This window comes from Heterocephalus glaber, unplaced genomic scaffold (assembly GCF_053883595.1).
Source record: "Heterocephalus glaber isolate CG9 unplaced genomic scaffold, H.glaber_assembly_v1.0 deba00001600, whole genome shotgun sequence".
Classification (NCBI taxonomy): domain Eukaryota; kingdom Metazoa; phylum Chordata; class Mammalia; order Rodentia; family Bathyergidae; genus Heterocephalus; species Heterocephalus glaber.
Window position 1 is genome coordinate 17,238,084 of NW_028258372.1, and position 22,202 is coordinate 17,260,285.

Consider the following 22,202-nt stretch of genomic DNA (forward strand, 5'->3'; position numbering starts at 1 on the left):
TTGTCATGCTAAAAGATTTTTATCATGTATTGTTCTTGAATTTTTGTTAAATTGTTTTCTACATATTTTGATAGCATTGTTTTCTTTTTTATTCTATTACTACAGTGTATTACATTAATTTTCAAATATTGAATTAGTTTGGCATTTCTAGGATAAACCCCACATGCCATGGTGAATTCTTTTTTTCTATTGTATTCTATTCAATTTGCTAATATTTTATTGAAGATTTTTTTTGTCTGTTTTCATGAGCACTATTAGTCTGTAATTTCTTTGTGTTGTCTTTGCTTTTTTTTTCTAATCAAGGTAACGCTGACCTCATAAAATGGGTCTGGAAATGTTGCTTCTTTTCTGTTTTCTAGTGAAGATTGTTAAATTGATTCTATTTCCATTTTTGCTTCATTTTTATGGATCTTTATTCTTTATTTTTAAAAACTGACTTATGTATATATGGTGGAATGGCTAGTTCAGGCTGTTTAAGTATTTGTCTCACATTTTTGTGGTAGGAATAGTTAGATTTTACTCTTACCAGTTTTCAAGTGTACAGTCTGTTGTTGTTGATCATAGTCACCAAAATGTATTCCACCTGTTTACTGAAATGTGAAATTTTGAAGATTTCACAAAAATGTGACATTGCATTGCTATTAAACAGATTTATTGCCCAGACTGCTACACCCTTATTTGGGTGGTGCTTTTCTACAAAATTTTGCACTGTTTCTCACATTTTACACCTCTCCCTAATCTCATTTGAACTGAAGGATTCCTCTGACTTTTTCTCCTTCTCTTCTGCGGACAAGATCTCCTCCATAACATCATGTGGCTGGAAGCCAATCACCTACAATCCTACAGCAGGATGGAGGTTAGGGGAGGGAACCATTGGCTCAGTTGTGATCATGTGACATTTGGTGTCACATACTACTCATATTGTATGATATAGCTTATTTATCAAGTTAAAATTTATTAGAAATGTTTGCTGGTCTTGTGGAACACTCATGGAATAAGTTACTTGAAATCCAAGGTTTTACTGTATATGCTGTGAATTGTTTCATTTATACTACTAGTTTCTCTTCATTGAAAAGAAAGTTTTGTGCTAATATCTATTTCTTTTTAAGAATTTTTGTCCATGTCTTGTACTCTGAGTAATGCTTTGAAGATATAATATGCAGTTTATTAACTGTTACTCTTTATTTTTTGTTTCATAAAATAAAAATAATCCATTCCAGCAATCACAATTTTAATTAGTATGTTTAGACCATTTATAGTTCATGTGATTGTTTTTAGATTTACTGTATTACTGTTTTTTATTTTCATGATTTTTATTCCTCACCTTTCACTTTACTGTTGCCTCTTAGGTTATTTGAAAAATTTTTAATGTTTTACTTTATCTGGTTTTTTTATTTGTATTGAGTGTTTTTAGTGGTTACTCTAAGAATGATAATATACATTTTTTTTTTTTTTTTTTTTTTACTGACTCAGGACCTTGTGCTTGCGAGGCAGGCAGCAGCACCACTGAGCTAAGTCCCTGGCCCTACAATATACATCTTTTACATTTTACAGTAGACCTAATCTGTAATTTACCACCAAATGACATTCTATATCTTACCACCATATAAATCTTTTATACCTTTCTGCCCCTTTTATAATGTGCTTGTCATATGTAATATACCTGCATATATTGAAAGTTTGTTTCTTGCTTTTCACCTTTAAACATATTCTAAAATATTTTAAAAGGACAATAGTGTATCATATTTACCCATTTCTTTTCTGTTACTTGTTCTTTTTCCCACTTCCAATGTTTCATTTTGGTATGTCTGTCCAAAGGGCTTCCTTTAGCAATTCATTTAGAATAGGTCTTCTGATAATGAGTTATCTTATATTTCTTCACTGGCAATGTATTCATTCTAAATTTTAAAGAATATTAAAAAGAGGGCCAGGGATTTATCTCAGTGGTTCCACCGCCTGCCTCCAAGCGCAAGGTGCCAAGTTTGATCCCTGATACCAAAAATAATAGTAATAAAAATATGAATGACTTTTTTTTCTAGATACAGAGATCTCATTTGCTGTTTCTTTTCTTCTTAGTCCACTTCTTCTGGTCTTTATGGTTTCTGATGCAAAATTCACCATAATTAGTAGTTCTCTTATAAAGAACATGTCAGAGTTTCTTTGTCTTTAATTTTCAGCAGGTTGGTTATAATCTAAAGCATGGATTTCTTTGGGTTTATTCTCCTTAGGGTTTGCTAAACTGTTTTTATTACTGTAGCTTTGCAATATATCTTGAAATCTGGGATTGTAATACCTCTTGCTCTGCTCCTTTTGCTTGAAATTACTTTGACTATTCTGGGTCTCCTCTGGTTCCATATAAATTTTAGGAATTTTTTTTCTAGTTCTGTGAAGAATATTGTTGGTGTTCTGATTGGAATTGCATTATATCTATGTATCATATTTGGTAATAGGGCCATTTTGACAGCATTAGTTCTGCCCATTGAACGGGATAGTTTTTCATTTCCTAATGTCTTCTTCAATCTCTTTTTCTAGACTACTATAGTTTTTCTTAGACAGAGCTTTCACTTTCTTGGTTAATTCCTGGGTATTTAAATTTTTCTGAAGCTACTGTGAATGGGATTTTTTTCTCTGACTTCTTTTTCACTGGGTTCATTATTAGTATACAAGGATGCTATTGATTTTTGTAAATTGCTTTGTGTCCTGCCACTTTGCTAAAGAGTCTTCTGGTGGAATTATTTTGGAATCTTATATGTAAAAGATCATGTCATCCGCAAATAAGGATTGCTTGAATTCTTCCATTCCTATTCATATCCCTTTCATTTCTCTTGCTTGATTGCTATGGCTAAAGTTTCAAGTACTCTAATTGAAGAAGAGTGATGAAAGTGGATACCTGGGACTTGTTCATGATTTTTGAGAGAATGCTTTGTTTTTCTCCAGTATGATGTTGCCAGTAAGTTTGTCATAAATGGCTTTTATCAGTTTGAGTTAAGGTCTTTATGTATTTTTTTTCTTTTTGGGTCTTTATGAATTTTCATCTATGTCTTTTGATTTAGCCGTACTCCTAATTATTTTTCTGCATTGCACTCTTTTCCTTCTGGAATTTTGATTATACAAATGTTAAATATTTCGATACTGTTCTACAAGTCTGTGACAATTTTTTTAGAGGTTTCTTTCTAGTCTTTTTTCCTCTGTTCAGATTGGGTAATCTTTATAGCTGTATCTGTATTCTTTCCTTTTGTCTCTCTCCTGCGATACTGAAAAGAGGGTCAGAGTCTGAATTTTCAGTATATAAAAGTCCTCCCTTAATTCCTCTTTTCCTTATGCTTGCTTTACCCTCAGCTTTACCCTCCAACAATCCCTCTTCTTTCTCCAGAAGACCCTCTTTGTCTTCCACCAGGTGGAAGAGATATAGGACAGGATATCTCCAGATCTAACTGCTTCTCCCACTTTCATCTGGTACTGTTTGTTTTCATTCCCATTTTACCCCCTTACTTCTAAAAGCCCTGTAGTAAAATTTCTGAGCTTTCATTGTATCTCTGGTATAGATGTGGGTTGCTTCTCAGTCTTTCCCACTACCAGCTCAGGGCTCCCTAATCAGTTGTCTGCTAACCTTAATCAGATGTCTGCTATCCTGTATCCAGAATGTAGATGTTTTCTTTTCTGACCATGAAGTTTATATGTTAAGTCTGTATTTTTATTTTGGTAGCACTTTAGGTGAGAAAAAGTAATACATTTGTGTATTCAAACTTCCATCTTTGTTTGGGAGTGAGGAAAAGTGTGAACCCAAATTTAAAAATGTGCTCAGATAGAAATTATAAATGATAGTTTTTATTTGTTTTCTGATACATTTTAGGATGAGATCCCCACTGGCATGCCATGCCTGGAGTCAGTGACCATAGGTGATGATATTTGGGATGAGAATTGGCTGAAAATGGAAAAGGAAGGCGATGCTGTCTCCCATCTAGTCACCTCAAGTCTTGGTGGAAAGAAACAATATTCATCATGTGAAGAAATAGCACGAAAGGTTAGATACTTAGAGTAATACAAAGCAAATCACTGTTGAGAAAATGAAATTTAGTTGTCCGAACTTCAAGAAAGCTATATATTTGGGAATTCAAAAGGATTTGTCAGACCATAATTCAAAAAGTTATATGATTGTGTTTATGTGTATGTGAATGACAGTGGTAGGTAAGGGGACACAGGACGCAGCAGAGGAATATAAACAGGCTGAATAGGCATATCTCTTCTTTCAAGCATTATGATTTTTGTTTAATCATTGGCTCTTAGTCAAAGTTTTACAATCTATAAATTATTTTCTCTAACTTTATTTTTGTTGCATTAGTTTTGTAATATGACCGTGGGGTTCTCCATTGAGAGTGTTCGCTAATATTGTGCCTAGCTATATAGTTGAAATTTGTTTTCCATTGGTTATGAGAAGTAATATCTGCAGTTAAATTGCTCCAATGTATGTATGCCTTTTAACTGCTAGATTATGAAAAATCATCTAGACATGAAAATGGTATTAAATTCTCCAGAGTTATATTTATTTTATAATATCCAAGTATTCAGAGGAATTCAAGATACTGGATATAAGCCATTAAAGCAAGGAAGTTAATAAATACCTTTTTGTGTTTAATACATATTACTTCCCTTAACTTTACTTTGCCCATGTTGTACTTTTTGGGGGATCATATGTCACTATTTGTCAGTTTATTTTGTAGTTTTTTTCTTTATAGGATTGTTGTTTTTCTCCACTCAAAGATAAATGGGATGATTTACAGCAACCTTCAACCCTTATGAATGGAATGAAAGTAGAAATTCAAAAACCAGTAGGGCTGAATGCTCAAGAAAAAAATACTGGTACAACCAAGATTGAAAAGGTAAATGTCTAATGAATGTTATTGTGATAATTTTGACTAAGTACTTTGACTCTTAGGAAGTATAATTGTGATTGATGGTTCCTCCCTTGGTGGTTGGTAGGATATATGTGCATAAAATATGTTGATTTTCAAGTTAATTTTAATTAGTACATTTATTCATCACTTAAGAAAAACATGACTCTAGGATTAAAAAGCCAATTGAACCTCCGTATTAGGGATAGAGGAGGTGGCAGAGGAAGCTGCTTATCTCATGGCAGCTAGGAGTATAGCCAGAAAGAATTAGTGCCAGAGAGGAAGGCCCAGGACAGGATATAGTTTCCCAGGTCATGCCCCCATGACCCATTCTCTTCAACTAGGCCCAGCTCCTAATAATACCATCAAATTATGGCTCCATCAGTGGATTAATCCACTGATGAAGTTAGAGCCCTCATGATCCAATCACCTTCAAAAGCCCATCAGATAGCAACTAAGCCCCCAGAAAATGGCCTTTGAGGGACATTTTAGGTCCAAATATAATACTTATGTAGCTTTAAAAAATAACAGGTTTATTCATACAACAGTGACATGTGCACATTCATGTTTATAGCAGCACAATTTATAATAGCTAAATCTTGGAAACAGCTCATATGCCTATCAGTGGGCGATTAGATAAAGAAAATCTGGTTTTTATGTACAGTGGAGTACTATTTGCCATAAAAAAGGATAAACTTGAGACATTTTTAGGTAAATGGATGCACCTTGAGAACATAATTTTAAGTGAAATAAATTGGACATATTTAAATATCACATTGTTTCTCTGGTGTGAGAAACCCAAAGGATAAATAAGAACCAAAGTGGTGGATAGATATGGGAAAGAAGGAAGAAAATATTCAAATGAGAAGGGGAACAAGGGAGGGGGGAGGGGAAAGTGCAGGAAAGGAATAGGGATGTAAAAAACTAAAGAGTGGGAGGAAAAAACTGCTTTATTGAAATATAATGTGCCATTATAGTGCACAATTTGATGTGCATATATGTGTGTATAGTCATCACTAATCCATTTTATAACATTTTAATCACCCTAGGAAAAAACTCCATACCCATTAGCAGTTATACCCCTTCTTGCATCTTCCCACAGTGTTAAGCAACTACTAATTTGTTTACTTTCTTCCAGATTTTCCTGTTCTAGACATTTCCTATAAATGCCATACTATACTATATATGCTGTTTTGTTGTTTTCAAGGTTCATCCATATTGTAGATTTTTTTAACATGTATGTCTCGCAAGCTGCTGAGAACATGTGAAACTGGGTATTGAAGCCAGGGCCTTCACGCTGACCCAGATCCCTAGGCCTTTTATTTATTTATTTTATTTTTGAGACAGGGTCTCATTAATTTGTCTAGGCTGGGCTTGAACTTGTCATCCCCAAAATACTGGGATTACATGCATAGACTACCCTGCTCAGCTGCTAAGTATTTCATTTTTAATGACTAAATAATATTCCATTGTACAGTGTAACACATTTTATTTGTTCATCAGCTCATGGAAATTTGGGCTGTTTTCACATTTTGACTATTACAAATAATGCAGCAGAGAACATTCAAGTACAAATTTGTAGACATGTTTTCAGTTATATATATTTATGTATATATGTATGTATGTATGTATATCTAGGAATGGAACTCTGTTTTTAGCATTTTGTGGAATTACTATACAGTTTCCCAAAGCAGCTGAACCATTTTATATTCTTGCCAGCAGGGATAAGAGCTCCAGGTTCTCCACTTTTCACCAATACTTAGTGGGTATGAGTATGTCTTATTATTGTTTTGCCTTGCACATGCCTGGTGGTTGATGACAAGCAGCTGTTAGTGTGCTTATTATGGAAAAATGTCTTTTCGGATCCTTTGACCACTTTTAAGTGTGTTGTCTTTTTATTATTCAAGTGTAATAATAAAACACTTTATTACATGTTCTATATCAAATAATGTGGTTTTCAAAATTTTCTCCCTTGATCTTGGCTATCTTTTCACTTTCTGAATGGTGTCCTTTGTAGCATAAAGGTTTTTTCATTAAATCTAATTTTTTTTCTCTTGGTTACTTGAATTTTTGGTATCACATCTGTAAATCAGTGCCTGATCCAAGGTTTCAAAGATTTACACCTGGCTTTCTTCTAAGAATTTTATCGTTTGAGCTTTTACATTTAGGCCTTTGATCCATTTTGAGAATTTATGTTACAGTGTGAGATTAAAGGCCCAGCTTCTTTCTTTTGCATATGAAGATCCAGTCGTCCAAGTACTAAATATTGAAAAGAGGATTCTTTTCTCATGAATTATTTTCCCACGTTTATCAAAAGTTAGTTGACCATAGATACTTTAGTTTATTTCTGGATTCTTAATTCTGTTGTCTGTGTGTCTCTCCACATGTCAGTAATTATCTTGTCTTAATTGCCTTAATTTTTAAAATAAGTTTTGAAATAAGGAAGTATGAGTCCTCAAACTTTTTCTCTCACACAGTTTTATACTACTTTCCTGTGAAGAGTATTTAAGAAGGTGAAATAATTCTTTACTGTATCATGAACTTCTGAAGATATTCTTAAGGAATATTTTCTTCCTAAAGTTTTCTTTACCCCTTTTTCTCTTCCTACTCTAAGACAACAGACTACTTACCCTGTTTCACTTTGGAGATATAACTAAGTTAACTTTTAAATCAAGTCATTAGCCTCCTTCCTAGATTTCATTGTGACGTCTTCTATATGTACAGTTTGTACTCTTAGGTAAGGGTGGAATTTCAGTTGTTGTTGAGGATCCAACTATCCTAGACCCAAATGTGTATGGTAGTACTTTAAGAAATGTTAGGAAGACCTTGCACTTTCTGTTTCACACCCTTGCAGGTTTGCATTGAGCTTGTGTAGATGTAACTTTTTTGTAGCATTGTTTATCAAAAGTTTTAGAGACTGTGGCTATATATGTATACATTTCAATATTAAAATACAGTAATATTTTAACCCCAGTATGTAGAAAAACTACTATTATTTGCTTATACTGCCAAGTACAGTGCTAGAATATGAGCAGAAAAACCTGGGTTCTTATTTTTTATGGGAAATTCCACCTCTGTCCTCAAAATAAGGCTTATTTGTTCTTGGGTAAATATGGGATATTAAAGATTGAATATTATAATTAAATATGGAATAGCAAAAGGATGTTAGGAAGAAAAGTAGTCTCCTCTGAAGACCTACTTTTTAAAGTACAAGGGATGCAAAATGAAGACATTCTGTTTTCAACCTTGAGAAACAGGAATCAAACAGTATCTCATAGCTGAAGTAAAATGCTAGATACTAGAAAGATTTGGGAGTGAGGGGCACTTGGTGTATAGCTTGGAGAGCATATTTAGAATGTGTGAGACCCTGGTTTCAATCCCCAGCTCCATAGGAGAAACAGGTATAATGATAGATAAACCAGCATCTATAACCATATAAGGAACTTATAATTAAGTATGGGTTTTCCCATTTCTGCCACTGGTTCTGAACACATACCCTCTCTTTATGTTACCTTTTTACTTATAACAGTGAATAAGGGTTCTTAAAATATGCATATGATAAAACATTTTCTTTAGTGAACCGTAAGTTTATAAAAACTCTGAATTATTACATTGGCACACATAATTTATAGATTCTTGTTTATGCTTGGCATTATTGAGAGTACTTCTGGCATGTTACAACACAAATTCCAGATTATAATAGCCATTTTACATACCAGTTTCAAACTAGGAAACTAGTGTCAAACTCCAGAACTTACCAATTGGTGTCAAGCTTCTTCCTTGTCCCTTTTCTTTAATAACACAAGGATACCTGTTTGAATGTCCTAAAATAATAATACAGATTAGTAATAAGTATCAGACACAATTCTGAAACCTTATATAAATATTAACTCACTTAATCCCCACAAAATCCTTTGAGGCAAGTACTGTCATCATCTCTATGTCTATTTGACAGATGACAGAATTGAGCACAGAGAAATTAGGTGACTAGTCTAAGGTCATACAGCTGGTAAGTGGCAGAGCTGGGGTTCAAACTCAGGTAGTGTGGCTCAAGAGTATTTGCTCTGAGTACCATGCTCTGTCCTTTGGAATATCTACCTTCTGTGCTTATAAAGCAACTGATATTTTTCATGTGTTCATTGTTCTTAACAACTCTTGGGTGAGGTGATAGCATATGTCTGTCTAGTCTCCCTTTTCTCCTTTTCATATTGTTTTATTCAAATTAGATTAGGCACAATCCAAATGGGGATTATAATACAAGCTTCATTAATGACAAATTTGGGTCTGAAAAAATAGTTTGGACCCCAAGCTATTTTTCCTACCAAAGATAAACTCACCCAGTTTCAGGGAGAGCAGGAAAATCCTCAGCTTAGGGATAGAGAAAGCATAAAACAACCCTGCCCCCCTGACCCATGAATCAGGCAGCAAGAGCTAGGGCCACTCTGAAGTGATCAACAACATGAATTCTTTCTAGCAAAGAAATGTGGACTAGCAGTTCTCATGCTTCCTGTGAGATTAGTGAGCTATTCCTGTTTGGAGGAGGACTGAGTACATAGATATGTGTAGACATTTCTCCCTTAAGAATTCCCCCAAAAGATCATAAGTAATCAAAAACAGTTTCCTATCATAAGACGAGAGAGGAGACAGAGGAAAGAAGCAGCTTCTCCTGTACTAGGTTCAGAAATGCCTTTTTTTGTGTGCGCTGGGGATCAAACTCAGGACCTTGCGCTTGCAAGGCAGGTGCGGCACCACTGAGCTAAGAAACTCCTTTTTAAAGTCAAGGTTTGGTTTTACTTACAAGGACAGAGAGTAATGATCCAAGACATTTTCCATGGCTCTAGTCACGTAAGGTTGTAATGGTCTATTTTGTTTAATATCCACAGCTCTTGAGAACAGAGTGAGTTAAAAGGTCACTTATATTTTTCACTGATACATGTTTTCTGCCTGGCCTGCTAAAGTTGCCAGTTCTGGCAGTTAACATAAAGGCATCTATTTCTGTAGACAGGTACAGGTAGCATTTCTAATCTCAACGTTTAAAGCTGTATCACATCTGAGTGACACAAATTATTTACTCAAAGAATGATACAGAAAGCATATTTTTCCTTTCTCATACATGCTCTCAAATGCAGGAGAGAATGTGTTGGAGAAGAAGAAAAGGTAGAAACCATGTGCCTCACTCTGTCACACCCTATACTACTTGATTTTCTATGAATTTGGGGGGGGAGTCTGAGACTAGAGGATCCAAGCAACCTGCTTCTCTGTAGAGTGTTTATGAGAGCAACATCTATCATAGGGGTATTGTGTACCAGCGATATATTAGACACAATTGCATGGTATAAGAGGGTCCTGAGGCTGCTGTCAAGTTTCTTGGGTCTCCTAGTAGCAACTGAAAGTGTGACCATTAATTTTGACTATCAGTTGGATTGCTTTCAGAGGTGCCTAGGAAATTAGTAAAGCACTTGTGGGTTTGTCTGGATGGGTCATGGGGGCATGACCTTGGGAACTATATCTGGTCCCTGGCCCCTTCTTTTCTGGATTTTCTCCTTCTCTCTGCTTTCTAGATGCCATGAGCTGAGCAGCTTTCCTCCTCTGTGCCCTTCTGCTATGATATTTCTGCTTTGGAGCCAATTGACCAAGGACTAAAACCTCTGAAACTATGAGCCAAAATAAACCTCTCTTCCTTTAAGTTGTGGATGTCAGGTATTTTGTCCTGGTGGTGAGAAAGCTGACCAATACAGAAAACAGGTACCAAGAGTTGAGTCATTACTATGACTATACCTGATCATGTGATCCAGAAGCCTTTAGAACTGGTTTATAGGAGGAGTTTGGAAAGGTATAGAAATGCATACTAAAGAAGCCCTAGAATGCTGTACACAGAGATTGATGGGTTGTTCAGAACACCAATATGTGGGTAAGAATGCAGCCAGTAAAGATTTGCTCCTGAGGTTTCAGATGGAAATGACTACTCTATTGGGAATTGGATTAGAGGCCATGTGTGTTACCTTGTCTGCATTTTCTTCATGCCATAGAACTTTATGAGAGGCTAAGGTGCTGGACTAATTGGTTTGGTGGAGGAAATTTCAAGGCTGCCCAATGTTCAGGCTATGGTATGTATTGGTAGCCATACTTATAGTGAAAACTGGGCTCAAAAAGCAGAGCAGAAAGATTTGAAGAACTTTGCTTGGCAAAAAAAAGCACATTAAAACTGAGGCCAATGGAAATGTGCTTGCTGAAGCCCAGCCCCATTAAGAAATCAAGTACTATGAACTGGGACAAGAAGACAAATGCCTTAAGAGCATGTCAGGAATCAGCAAGATCCCATCCATCATAGGATCAGTGTAAACTTTCCATTTGAGAAGAGCTACCCCTCCTCAAGAAGGGCCATCCAGAGAATTGGTTGCTTGGGATTCATTTCACTGTGCTCAGGCCATTAACAGGCCACTGCAGCCATGGTTCCAAGGGGCCTGGCTACTGCTGGACCTGGTAGCAGACCTTGACTTTGTCCACATGATTTTGTCCACATGATTTTGTCCACATGTGGTTTTGCAAGCATGTAGAATGTAAGCATTATGGGGTCATGGAGGTTTTTACCCAGATTTCAAAGCCAGGCCTAAGAGGCCAGGCAAAAATGTATGACAGGTTGAAGCCCCTGAGACAGTGATGCATGAAGTTGTGAGTGAAGCCAAAGCTGCAGTGGAGACTCCAGGAAGTTGAAGATGCCAGGAATATGGAACATCTGCTGACAAAAACTGCAGTCAATGAGTGGAGCCAGCCTCAGTGCAGCATGTGGGCTGTAATCAGCAAGGTATAGGGCCAGGGTTGCCTATACCATTTGGAGCTCACATCATGCCACCTCATGCCCCAGATACCAAACATGGACCTATAGGACTTAATATCTGCCCTGCTGGGTTTTGGTCTTGCTTTGGTCCAATTATTTTCTATTATTTTATGCCTCCATTTGGAATAGGAATGTTTGCTCCATGCCATTTGGTACCTTGGGAGCACGTAACTTGCTTTTTGAGTTTTATAGAGGTTCACAGCTTAGAGTTTGCTTTGAGTCTCAGTGGTGACCTTGACCATGTAATTTTGAGCAGTGCTAGAACTGTTGCAGCTTTGGGGAAGGGATTGGTATGGTTTGGGTTTTTACACAGGATAGTTACATCATGTTACCTTATAATTTTGTTGTTATTTATAGTTGGAGATTACGGTTTAAGGAGTTGGACAAGGGGTAGAATATGACGTTTGACTGTCAGCTTGATTGGCTTGAGAGACTCCTACTCGATTAGTAAAGCACACTTCTTAGTGTGTCTGGATGGGTCATGAGCACATGACCTTGAGGAGTATATTTTGTCCCTGGCCCATTCATCCTTGGCTTTTCCCCTTCTCTCTGCTTCCTGTATGCCACAAATTGTGCTCCTTTCCTCTGCTATCCCCTTCCACCATGATGTTTCCACCATAGACCTAGCTGAATGTGGACTAAAATCTCTAAAACCACAAGCCAAAATAAACCTCTCTTTCTTTAAGTTTTGGGTCAGGTATTTTGTCCTAGTAATTGGAAAGCTGACCAGTACAGAAAGAATCATGCATAAGCCGTATGTCTAGAGAGGCCTTTGGAAGTTAGTTGAATATAAGTGCTGATGTCCCTACTGGGAGGTGGCCTGGTAGGAGGTGGTTTAAATAGCTTGCTTAGAATTTCAGAGGAGACACTTTTCCTAACCTCAGCTCCTACAAAGGAGCTAAGGGTAGACCAAGAAACAGATGGCAGATGGGCATTAACCACTTAACAGCTGACTCCAAGTGTCACTTGGGCAGCACATCTGTTTACATATTGACTATCCTTAGAATCTCTTGAGCAGGTGTCATTTCAACCAGTCGATTCTATGTATTGAATAAACTTAATAAAATTGTCATTTTTGTATTTCTTATTATCTTATAAAAATTAATGAAAAATATGCAATTTTTGGTCATCCTGTATTTAAATAATTGCATTGGTAAGTGGTTAACAGCTTAACTGTAGACATAGCAAAGGCCTCCCTAAGGAGTCAGGATGGCTACACAAGCCCTGGGATATTAGAGTTAAAACTGAGAAGAAATGGACAAAATGTAGGTTTCAGAATGGAGGTGAAAATAGTGACAGAAAAATTAAATTGAGTTAGGAAAAAAATAAGTTTATTTGGGCTGGGAATTTAGCTCAACAGCACAGTGCCTCCCTGGCAAGTGCAAGGTCCTGAGTTCGATCCTCAGTACAAAAAAAAAAATTTGAGGCCTGCCACATTGGTGATTGAGAACTTTATGGTACTTACCTAGGAAGTTTTCCTATTTCCATCTGGGTCTATGGAAGAATCATCCAGAAATAAGTATTTCTTTGATCTTTGTTCAGTGTTGGCTATGATATAAGTTTTAAACAGAATTTATTTATATTTAACCACATGTTTACCCTCATGGCTTTCTGTAGTTATTATATATTCCATCAAGGATCATTTTCCATCAACCTGAAGAACTCTCACTGTTGTTTCTTCTGGTTTAGGTTCTGCTAACAACAAATTTTCTCAGATTTAGAGGAAGAGTATCTTTAATTTTTCTTTTTGATGGATTTCTTCCTTGAATGGGGAATTATTTTAAACTGGTACTTTCTTCCTTTATCCCTTTGAAGATGTCATTTCATTGTGTTCTAGTTTCTGTTGAAATTAAACTGTCAGGCCAGAAGTGGTGGCACATGCCTGTAATCTCAGCAGTTGTGTGGGTGGGCAGGAGGATCGCTCTGAATTCGAGCCCAACCTGGGCTACATAGTGAGTTCAAGGCCTGCTTGAATTATAGAGCAAGACCTTGTCTCAAAAAACCTCAAAAGGGCCTGGGATTTAGCTCAGTGGTTCTGGCGCCTGCCTCGCAAGCGCAAGGTCCTGAGTTAGATTCCCGGTATCCCTCCCCCCCAAAAAAAACCTCAAAAAAGAAAAGAAAGAAATTAAACTGTCGATTATCCTTGCTTCTTTGAGGGTAATGTCTTTTTTTCTCCTGACTTCAAGATTTTCCTCTTCATCTTCCAGCTCTTTGATTTTAATATATATAGATACGTGATTTCTTTTGGACATGTCCCACTTTGGTTCACTCAACTTAGTGAAATCTAAAAGTTGCGCTTTATAAGTTTTGGAAACTTGGGCACATTTATCTCTTGGAATTCCACTTAAAAGATACTAGAACTTTTGACTAAATCTATTGGACTATTATTTTGCTTAATTTTTTTGGCAGTGCTTCTGTCTGATGGATTTTTCAGTTCTAGAATGATCATTTGATTTTTTAATACATTATTTTGAAATTCTTTTTTTTTTTTTTTTTTTTTTTTTTTGATAGCCAGGGATCGAACTTGGGACCTTGCGCCTGCAAGGCAAGCGGCACAATCACTGAGCTAAATTCCTGGCCCTGAAATTCTTACTTTCATCTACTTAATCTATAATTTTCTCAAGTGATGTTAGTCATGCTTAGAATATTTATTATTTTTCCCTTTTTACTTAATCCTATTTTTAGTGAAATAGGAGCAAGAACATGCCTCCTGATTTTTAAAAAATCAAATATTGGACATTAGGCAAAAATTGTATCTTCCACCAAAGAAGGTTAAATTGTCATCTGGCTAGCAGATACCAGCAAATCACCTTAACATACTTTGGGGCTTAGTTTTAGACTTTGTTAGGATGCTGTTTCACCTTTGTCCTTGTTCCTTAAATCTTTGTGGTTTGTAATTTTAATTTTGTCCTTTTGCATACTAACTGAAAGCCTGAAGAGTTTGCTGCCCTCTCACCTTGTTGGGGCTCCAACTCCACCAGCTGTTCAGCATCACAGGACTCCTGATGTCCTTGCTAATCTTGTTTAGCCTCTCTGATGCAGTTTTCTTTTGGTTTCTTGGAATCTCACACTGTCCATTTGCAGCTTAGGACTTGGCCAAGGCGTGAGAGAGATTTGCAAGCAGATTGTTATACTCCTCTGCTGTCCCTTTTCTCTGGCTGTCCCTCAAGATCTGGCTGTTTTGTCAGGCTCAAACTAGCCTCTGATCTTTATCTCCTTAACCAGTAAGACTGCCACTTGCTGCGTGCACCTTATTCCCTGGGCCTGATTTGGAAAATGCCTTGTTAAAAAAAACACTGAGGTAAATATGGAACCCACCTCATGTTCTGAAATCCTGCCTAACTTGATTTGTTCAGCAGCCCCTTTAATTTTTGGGGGGGATACTCTGGTTTCTCTTCAGATCGTATAAATCTTTCGCCTTTTAATTTTTTGAGGGGGAGGGAGCCTTTTTTGAGACAAAGTCTTGATATATAGTTCAGCCCAGCATTGAACTCACTATGTAGCCCAGTATGTAGCTGGCCTCGAACTTGCAGCGATCCTCCTGCCTTACCCTCCCAAGTGCTGGGATTACAGGCATGTGCCACCATGCCTGGAAATACTTTTAAATGTGTTTTTATCCAACATTTATAATGCTTGAGCAGGGAAAAAGGAACCCATCTCCATTGTTGGTGGGAGTGTAAACTAGTACAACCACTATGGCAATCAGTATAGTGATTCCTCAAAAAACTATAAATAGAAATTCCATTTGACCCAGCCTATTCCCCTTCTAGGTATCTTTCCAAAAGAGTTAAAGACATCATACTGCAGTGATACACACATACTTTTTTTCTTTCCTTAAATTCTTTTATTGGTACATTTTAGGTACACAATGCATTTACATTTATCATTGGGTGCTTGTACCAGTACATGATGTATCTTCGCTCTTATTTTTTGCCCATTACCTGTGTGCCCTTCACCACCTCCACCCTTCCCTATTTACATAGACTTCATTTCCATTTTTTTCTTTTCTTCTAATTTTTCCTTTCCTCTTGCCCTCCCACCACCCCTACACCTTTGGACCTTTTCTTCCTATTTTAAATTATCAATTATTCATTTTAATCATTTTAATCCTTATTTACACTTTCAGTTTCTCACACTAGAGAAACTATTTGGTATTTACACATGTGTGTCCTATTTATTTCACTTAAGAGTATGGGCTCAATATGCATCCATTTAGCTATAAATGTCTCTAGTTTCTCATTCTTTATGACTGAGTAGTACTCCATTTTGTTAACAAAAAAACCCTATCTTTATCCAGTTTCCAGTTGGTGGGCACTTGGGCTGTTTCCAAGCTTTAGCTATTACAAACTGTGGTGCTATAAACATGGGTGCACGTATATCACTGTGGTATGATTCTTTGAATTCTTTGGGGAAGATACCCAGCAGCGGAATAGCTAGGTCAAATGGGACCTCTAGTCCTAGTTCTTTGAGGTATCTCCATATTGATTTCCACAGTGGTTGCACAAGTCTGGACTCCTACCAACAATGGAGAAGGGTTCCTTTCTCTCCACACCCCTGCCAGCATTTGTTATTGGTTGATTTCTTTATAGCACCCATTCTTTTGGGGGTGAGGTGGAATCTCAGTGTTGTTTTCATCTGCATCTCTCGAATGACCAGTGATGTTGAACATTTTTTCATATATTTATTTACTGCTTTTATTTCTTGTTCTGAGAAATGTCTGTTCATTTCAGACCCCCATTTTTGAACTGGGTCTTTGAATTTGGGGGGTCTGATGTTTTTCAGTTCTTTATATATTCTAGATAATAGTCTTTTGTCTGAGGTACAGCTGCTAAAAACTTTTTCCCACATTGTAGGTTGTCTCTTAGCTCTATTGGTGGTTTCTCTTGCAGTGCAGAAGCTTTTTAATAAGATTAGATCCCAGTTGTTAATTGTTTGTGCTAGTTCCCATTATACTGAGGTTTTGTTCATGAAGTCTTTTCCTATGCCAATGTCTTCAAGAGTTCTACTTAACTTATCTTCCAGCAAGTTTACTGTTTGTCTTAATATTGAGATCTTTAATCCACTTCGATCTTAGTTTAGTACATTGTGATAGGTATGGGTCTAGTTTTAATCTTTGGCAGGTTGAAATCCAGTTTTTCCAACACCATTTATTAAACAGGCTATCTTTTCTCCAGTGAGGGTGGTTGGCTCCTTTGTCAAAGATGAGGTGGCTGAGTGTGTCTGGAGTTGTTTTGGCATCTTCCATTCCACTGATCCTCAGGTTTATTTCTTTGCCAGTACTATGATGTGTTTATCACAGTAGCTTTGTAGTATAGTTTCAAATTGGGGATTTTGATACCCCTAGCCATGTCTCTGTTGCCTAGAATTGCTTTTGCTATTCTAGGTCTCTTCTGGTTCCAAATGAATTTTTGGATTGTTTTTCTCTAGTTCTGTGAAGTATATTGTTGGAATTTCAGTCAGCATTGCATTAAATCTATATAGTAGTTTTGGAAGTATGGCCATTTTCACTATATTGGTTCTTCCTGCCCAGGAACAAGGGATATCTTTCCATTTTCTTATGTCCTCCTCAGTCTCCTTTTTCAGCGTGCTGTAGTTTTCAGTGTAGAGGTCTTTTGCTTCCTTTGTTAGGTTGATCCCTAGATATTTCATTTTTTTGTATGCTATTGTAAATGGAATTGTTTCTTGAATTTCTCTCTCAATGAGTCTGCTATTTGTGTATAAGAAGGCTATTGTTTTTTGAGTGTTGACCTTGTGTCCGGCTACTCTACTGAATTTGTCAATTAAGTCTAGAAGACTTTTGGCTGAGTTTTTTGGGTCTTCTATGTAAAGTATCATATCATCAGCACATAATGACAGTTTCACTTCTTCCTTTCCTATCTTTATTCCTTTTATTTCTTTCTCTTTTCTAATTGCTGTGGCTAATGTTTCCAGAACTATATTGAACAGGAGTGGTGATAGTGGGTATCCTCGTCTTGCTCCTGATTTTAGCATGAAAGTTTTCAGTTTTTGACCATTTAGTATGACGTTGGCTGTTGGTTTTTCATAGATAGCCTTAATCAGGTTGAGATAAAGACCTTCTATTCGAAATTTCTGTAGTGTTTTTATCATGAATGAGTGTTGGATTTTGTCAAATGCTTTTGCTGCATCTATTGAGATGATCATATGTTTTTTGTCCTTGACTCATATATAGTGTATTACATTTATTGATTTAGGAATGTTGAACCATCCTTGCATCCCTGGAATAAATCTGACTTGGTCAGGGTGTATGATCTTCTTGATGACCCTCTGTATTCTGTTTGCCAGTATCTTGTTGAGGATTTTTGCATCTGTGTTCATTAGGGAGATTGGCCTGTAGTTCTCTTTTTGGGTTGGGTCTTTCCCTGGTTTTGGGATCAAAGTAACACTTGCTTCCAGGAATGAATTTGGAAGCCTTGCTTCCCTTTCAATTTCCTTGATGAGTTTAAAGAGTAATGGTGATAGTTCTTTAAATGTCTTGTAGAATTCAGCAGTGAAGCCATCAGGACCTGGGCTTTTCTTTGTTGGTAAATTTTTTGTTACATTTTCAATTTCACTCATTGAATTGGGGTGTTTAGAATTTCTATTATCTTCTTCATTTAACTTTGGTAATTTGTACGTATCTAGGAATCTGTCCATTTCTTCTGTGTTTTCCATTTTATTAGAGTACAGGCTCTCAAAGTAGGTATTGATGATCCTCTGGATTTCTGCTGGGTCTGTTGTGATATCACCTTTTTCGTTCTTAATTGCATGGATTTGAGCCTTTTCTTTCCTTTTTTTGATAAGGTTGGCTAAAGGTTTATTGATTTTATTTATTCTTTCAAAAAACCTACTAACTCTTTGATTCATTGATTTTTTTTTTGTATTGTTCTCTTAGTTTCCATTGCATTGATCTCTGCTCTGATCTTTATAATTTCCTTTCTTGTATGAGCTTTGGCTTTGTCACGCTCTTCTTTTTCTAGGAGCTTGAGGTTCTGCATTAGGTTATTTATCTGAGTTCTCTCTTTTCCTAATATGGGCATCCCTGCTATTAATTTCCCGTGTAGAACTGCTTTCATTGTGTTCCATAGATTCCTGTATTTTGTACTGGCATTATCATTTACTTGTAGAAACTGTCTAATTTCTTCTTTAATTTCCTCTGTGACCCATTGGTTGTTCAGGAGGGTGTTATTCAATTTCCATGTATTTGTGAGAGTTTTATGCTTTCTTATGTTATTGACCTCCAATTTTGTTGCACTATGGTCTGATAATATATAGAGGGTAGCTTCAATTCTTTTACATTTACTTAGACATGTCCTATGAGCTAGCACACACATACTTATTTTTATAGCAGCACAATTCATAACAGTCTAACCTTGAAAGTGGCTTATATTTCCATCAACAGATGAATTGATAAAAAAAGGTGGTATTATACACAATGACCTACTACTCTGCCATAAAGAAAGATAAATTTGTATTCATTTTCCTACGAATGATTCATCTTGAGACCATAATGCTAAAGATACACAAGCTTTAAAATTGCCTAGTTTCTCTTACATGAGAAACCCAAAATATAAAAAAGAAAAATAAAAGATAGATAATAAAAAACAGGGAGCTCTTTTCCAGATGGGAGAAGGAAGGGAAAGGAGATGAAAAAATAATTGAGTTATATAATGTACATGTACCAACTCTCCACAAGTAAAATAATTATTATGTACTGCAAACATGTGCTAATGAAACATGAAAAAAATTAAAAGGGGAAAAGTTCTATAATAAAAATATTTACTTTAAAAATATTTACTTATCATTGCAGCTTTTTTGAAAGAACTCGCTGATACTTAACCTCATTTTAAATGGGGATAAACTTTAAAATTTGAATATGTAAGTTGTGTTAACTAAGCAAAAATTTGAATCCATCCAGGTCTTTGTTTCCTAAAATAGTGTATTGGAGAGTCAGGTGTAACTATCTGGGGTTTAAGAATTTCAGTTATCTGCAAAAATTTATACATACAGCCTTTTATATATTATATAATTGTATAAGACACATTTATGCCAATCTTTGAAAATGAGGTGCTGTATTTTTGCCACAGAAGGAACATTTACTGATATTAAATATCTTTTACACTCAGCCTGAAAAAGATACAAGCTAAATTTTCTATTTGTACAGTTACTGTTTCAGTTTGCTACTGGACTGTAAACTACTTAGTTAAGTTTGTCACAGCTTGGTCATGAGGCACACACTTGTGGCCACCTGACATCACTGAAGAAAAATGCTCTAAAGTTCCATATGCTATACATACTTCAGCAATGACTATATGGTAGGAAACTAGATCTAGTTTGTAATAGCTCAAATTGGGCACTTCATACACTTAGCTCAAGTTTAGTCTCTGGGAAGTAACTCTTATCCCATTACTTCTGAGGCCTCCTTTGTATTCTCTGGGCATTCATTCACACTTCAGAATCAAGCTGATGCCCCCTTTCATGGCTAGTTACATATATATGCTGCTCCCTAGCTGGAATATGATGTCCACAACGATAGGGATCCTATCTTCCTGGGAGGTGGTGAGGTAAAGCACAGAGAACAAGGACTGGCTTGAGCTCAGATCTACCCCTGCCCTTTACTGATGGATATTGGGAAGCTTAATCTCTCCTTGACAAGCATTATGCTAAGTGAAAGCCTTACTGCCTACCTAGAATGGTTCTGTTTAAATTTAAAAACACATACAAATAACTTAACAAGGTCTGCAAGGAAGTGCTCAGTGAATGTCATTTCTCATGTCCTGCTACCCCTCCTTAGCTATGTATGGTAGCACTCAGTACCATGTTTGCTTGTAGTACGTCTTCAATAAAGATTCCTTAAGTTGATATTCATTAAGTTAGACAAAAGGATTGCTTTTCCTCAAAATTGTCTAGGTTCTTGAAAGTGAGAAGTTTTTTCTTAAGAAAAATATTTGTATTTTGCATGTAGGAAAACAAAAATGGCTTAATTCTTGTTATCCTAACACTTCTTCATGCCTTCACCCTATTTCTGCCATTTTGCAGGACATAGATTTGGAAGATTCTTTGGATTCTTCCACATTGCCCAAATTGGAAGAGTTTTACATCTCTTTAATCCAGTCACAGCAATCAGCAGAAGGGAGCCAGTTTGAACCTAACAGCATTCTCACTCAGCCAAAGCAAATCCAGCTATCCACAGCAGTATCCAGTTCAACTCCTACAGTTCTTGACTCCCCCCAAAAAGAGTCTGCTTCTGGTAGGTTTACATAGACTTGTGCATGCTCACAATTGACATATAATATTTTGCCATGTTGCTAAAAACCTTGGTGTCTTTCAGAATATATTTTGAAAGATTGCTAGCTTAACCATTTATCTCAAGTCCTCATCTTATTTTAGGGCTCAGTTACTCCCTTCAGCTTTGTTACTCTTCTCTTTTTCATTGTTTTTTTATTTCAGGAGTTTCACATTTATGTATAGTAAAATTTGTTAATTTTTACATGTGTGGCCCTTTAAGTGTTGACAAATATACAGTCATGATATAAAACATTTTCATCAACTTGGAAAATTTATTTGTGGCCCTTTGTGATCAATCCCTCTGACAGCTTTCAGGCCTCGGCATAGCATTTTCCCTTCACTAGAATCACATAGTACTCTATGTAGTTTATATCTAGCTTCTTTCACTTACACGATAGCAATTCTTTTCTATTCAGTATTTATCTAAAAGTGGTAATCTTTTAAAGTGTTTCCAGTCTAGTGAATATGTACAGGCGTATTACTGTAGTTTTAATTTGCATTTTCCTGATTACCATAGTGTTGACCATCTTTTCATGTGCTTATTTGTGATTCATATATCTTCTTTAGTTAAGTGACTGTTCAAATATTCATTTTTAAAACTGGGTTATCTCAAAAATAAATAAAACTGGGTTATCTGCTTATAAAAGTTCTTTATTCTGGACACAGATCCTCTGCCAGATCTATCTACTTCTCTCTCTCTGTGTATGTGTGTGTATGTATGTATGTATGTGTGGTTTTTTTTTCCTCCAGCCTATGGCTTACCTTAACAGCATCATTAGAAGAGAAAAAGTGTTCATTTTAATCAAGTCCATTTGATTTTTTATAATACAGTTTTAGCTTTTTCTACATCTATAGAGATGATCACGTTGTTTTTAAAAAATAGTCTATTATAGGCTAAATTTCAACCAACCTTGGATTCTTACAGTAATACCCTCATTGTCATGAGGTACTATCCCTTTAATATAATACTTCATTCTCTTTGTTAAAATCTTAAGAATTGTTATGACTATGTTCATGAAGAATATTTATCTATAGTTTTTGTTTTGATTTTAATGTCTTTGGTTTCAGTATCTAGCACAGTGGTGGCAACCCTGTGGCACACATGCTGCATCAGACACACAGAGCCCTCTCTATTGGCATGCAAGCCAAGTCGCCCCAACAGCTGAGCACCCGGGTTTAATTGCAGT

At 36.2% G+C, this 22,202-nt stretch overlaps 1 protein-coding gene and 1 long non-coding RNA gene across 11 annotated transcripts in view; one reads left to right on the forward strand and one right to left on the reverse strand.

The window, feature by feature from the left end:
* The window catches only part of LOC147823115 (uncharacterized), a 35,428-nt gene extending 26,718 nt beyond the window's left edge, over positions 1–8,710 (reverse strand). Inside the window, exon 1 of the long non-coding RNA XR_015444544.1 lies at positions 8,651–8,710. This is a non-coding gene — a long non-coding RNA (uncharacterized LOC147823115). The remainder of the gene's footprint in view (positions 1–8,650) is intronic.
* The window catches only part of Tdrd5 (tudor domain containing 5), an 86,477-nt gene that overhangs the window by 58,275 nt on the left and 6,000 nt on the right, over positions 1–22,202 (forward strand). For 9 of the 10 annotated variants that reach the window (XM_021265345.2, XM_021265347.2, XM_021265346.2 and 6 more), the window contains 3 exons: positions 3,854–4,024; positions 4,737–4,880; positions 20,767–20,977. In XM_021265345.2, coding sequence (XP_021121004.1) covers positions 3,854–4,024; positions 4,737–4,880; positions 20,767–20,977 — 526 coding nt within the window. Of the gene's footprint in view, positions 1–3,853; positions 4,025–4,736; positions 4,881–10,453; positions 10,653–20,766; positions 20,978–22,202 lie in introns of those variants that run through there. The other variant, XM_087194382.1, reaches the window with a different exon arrangement.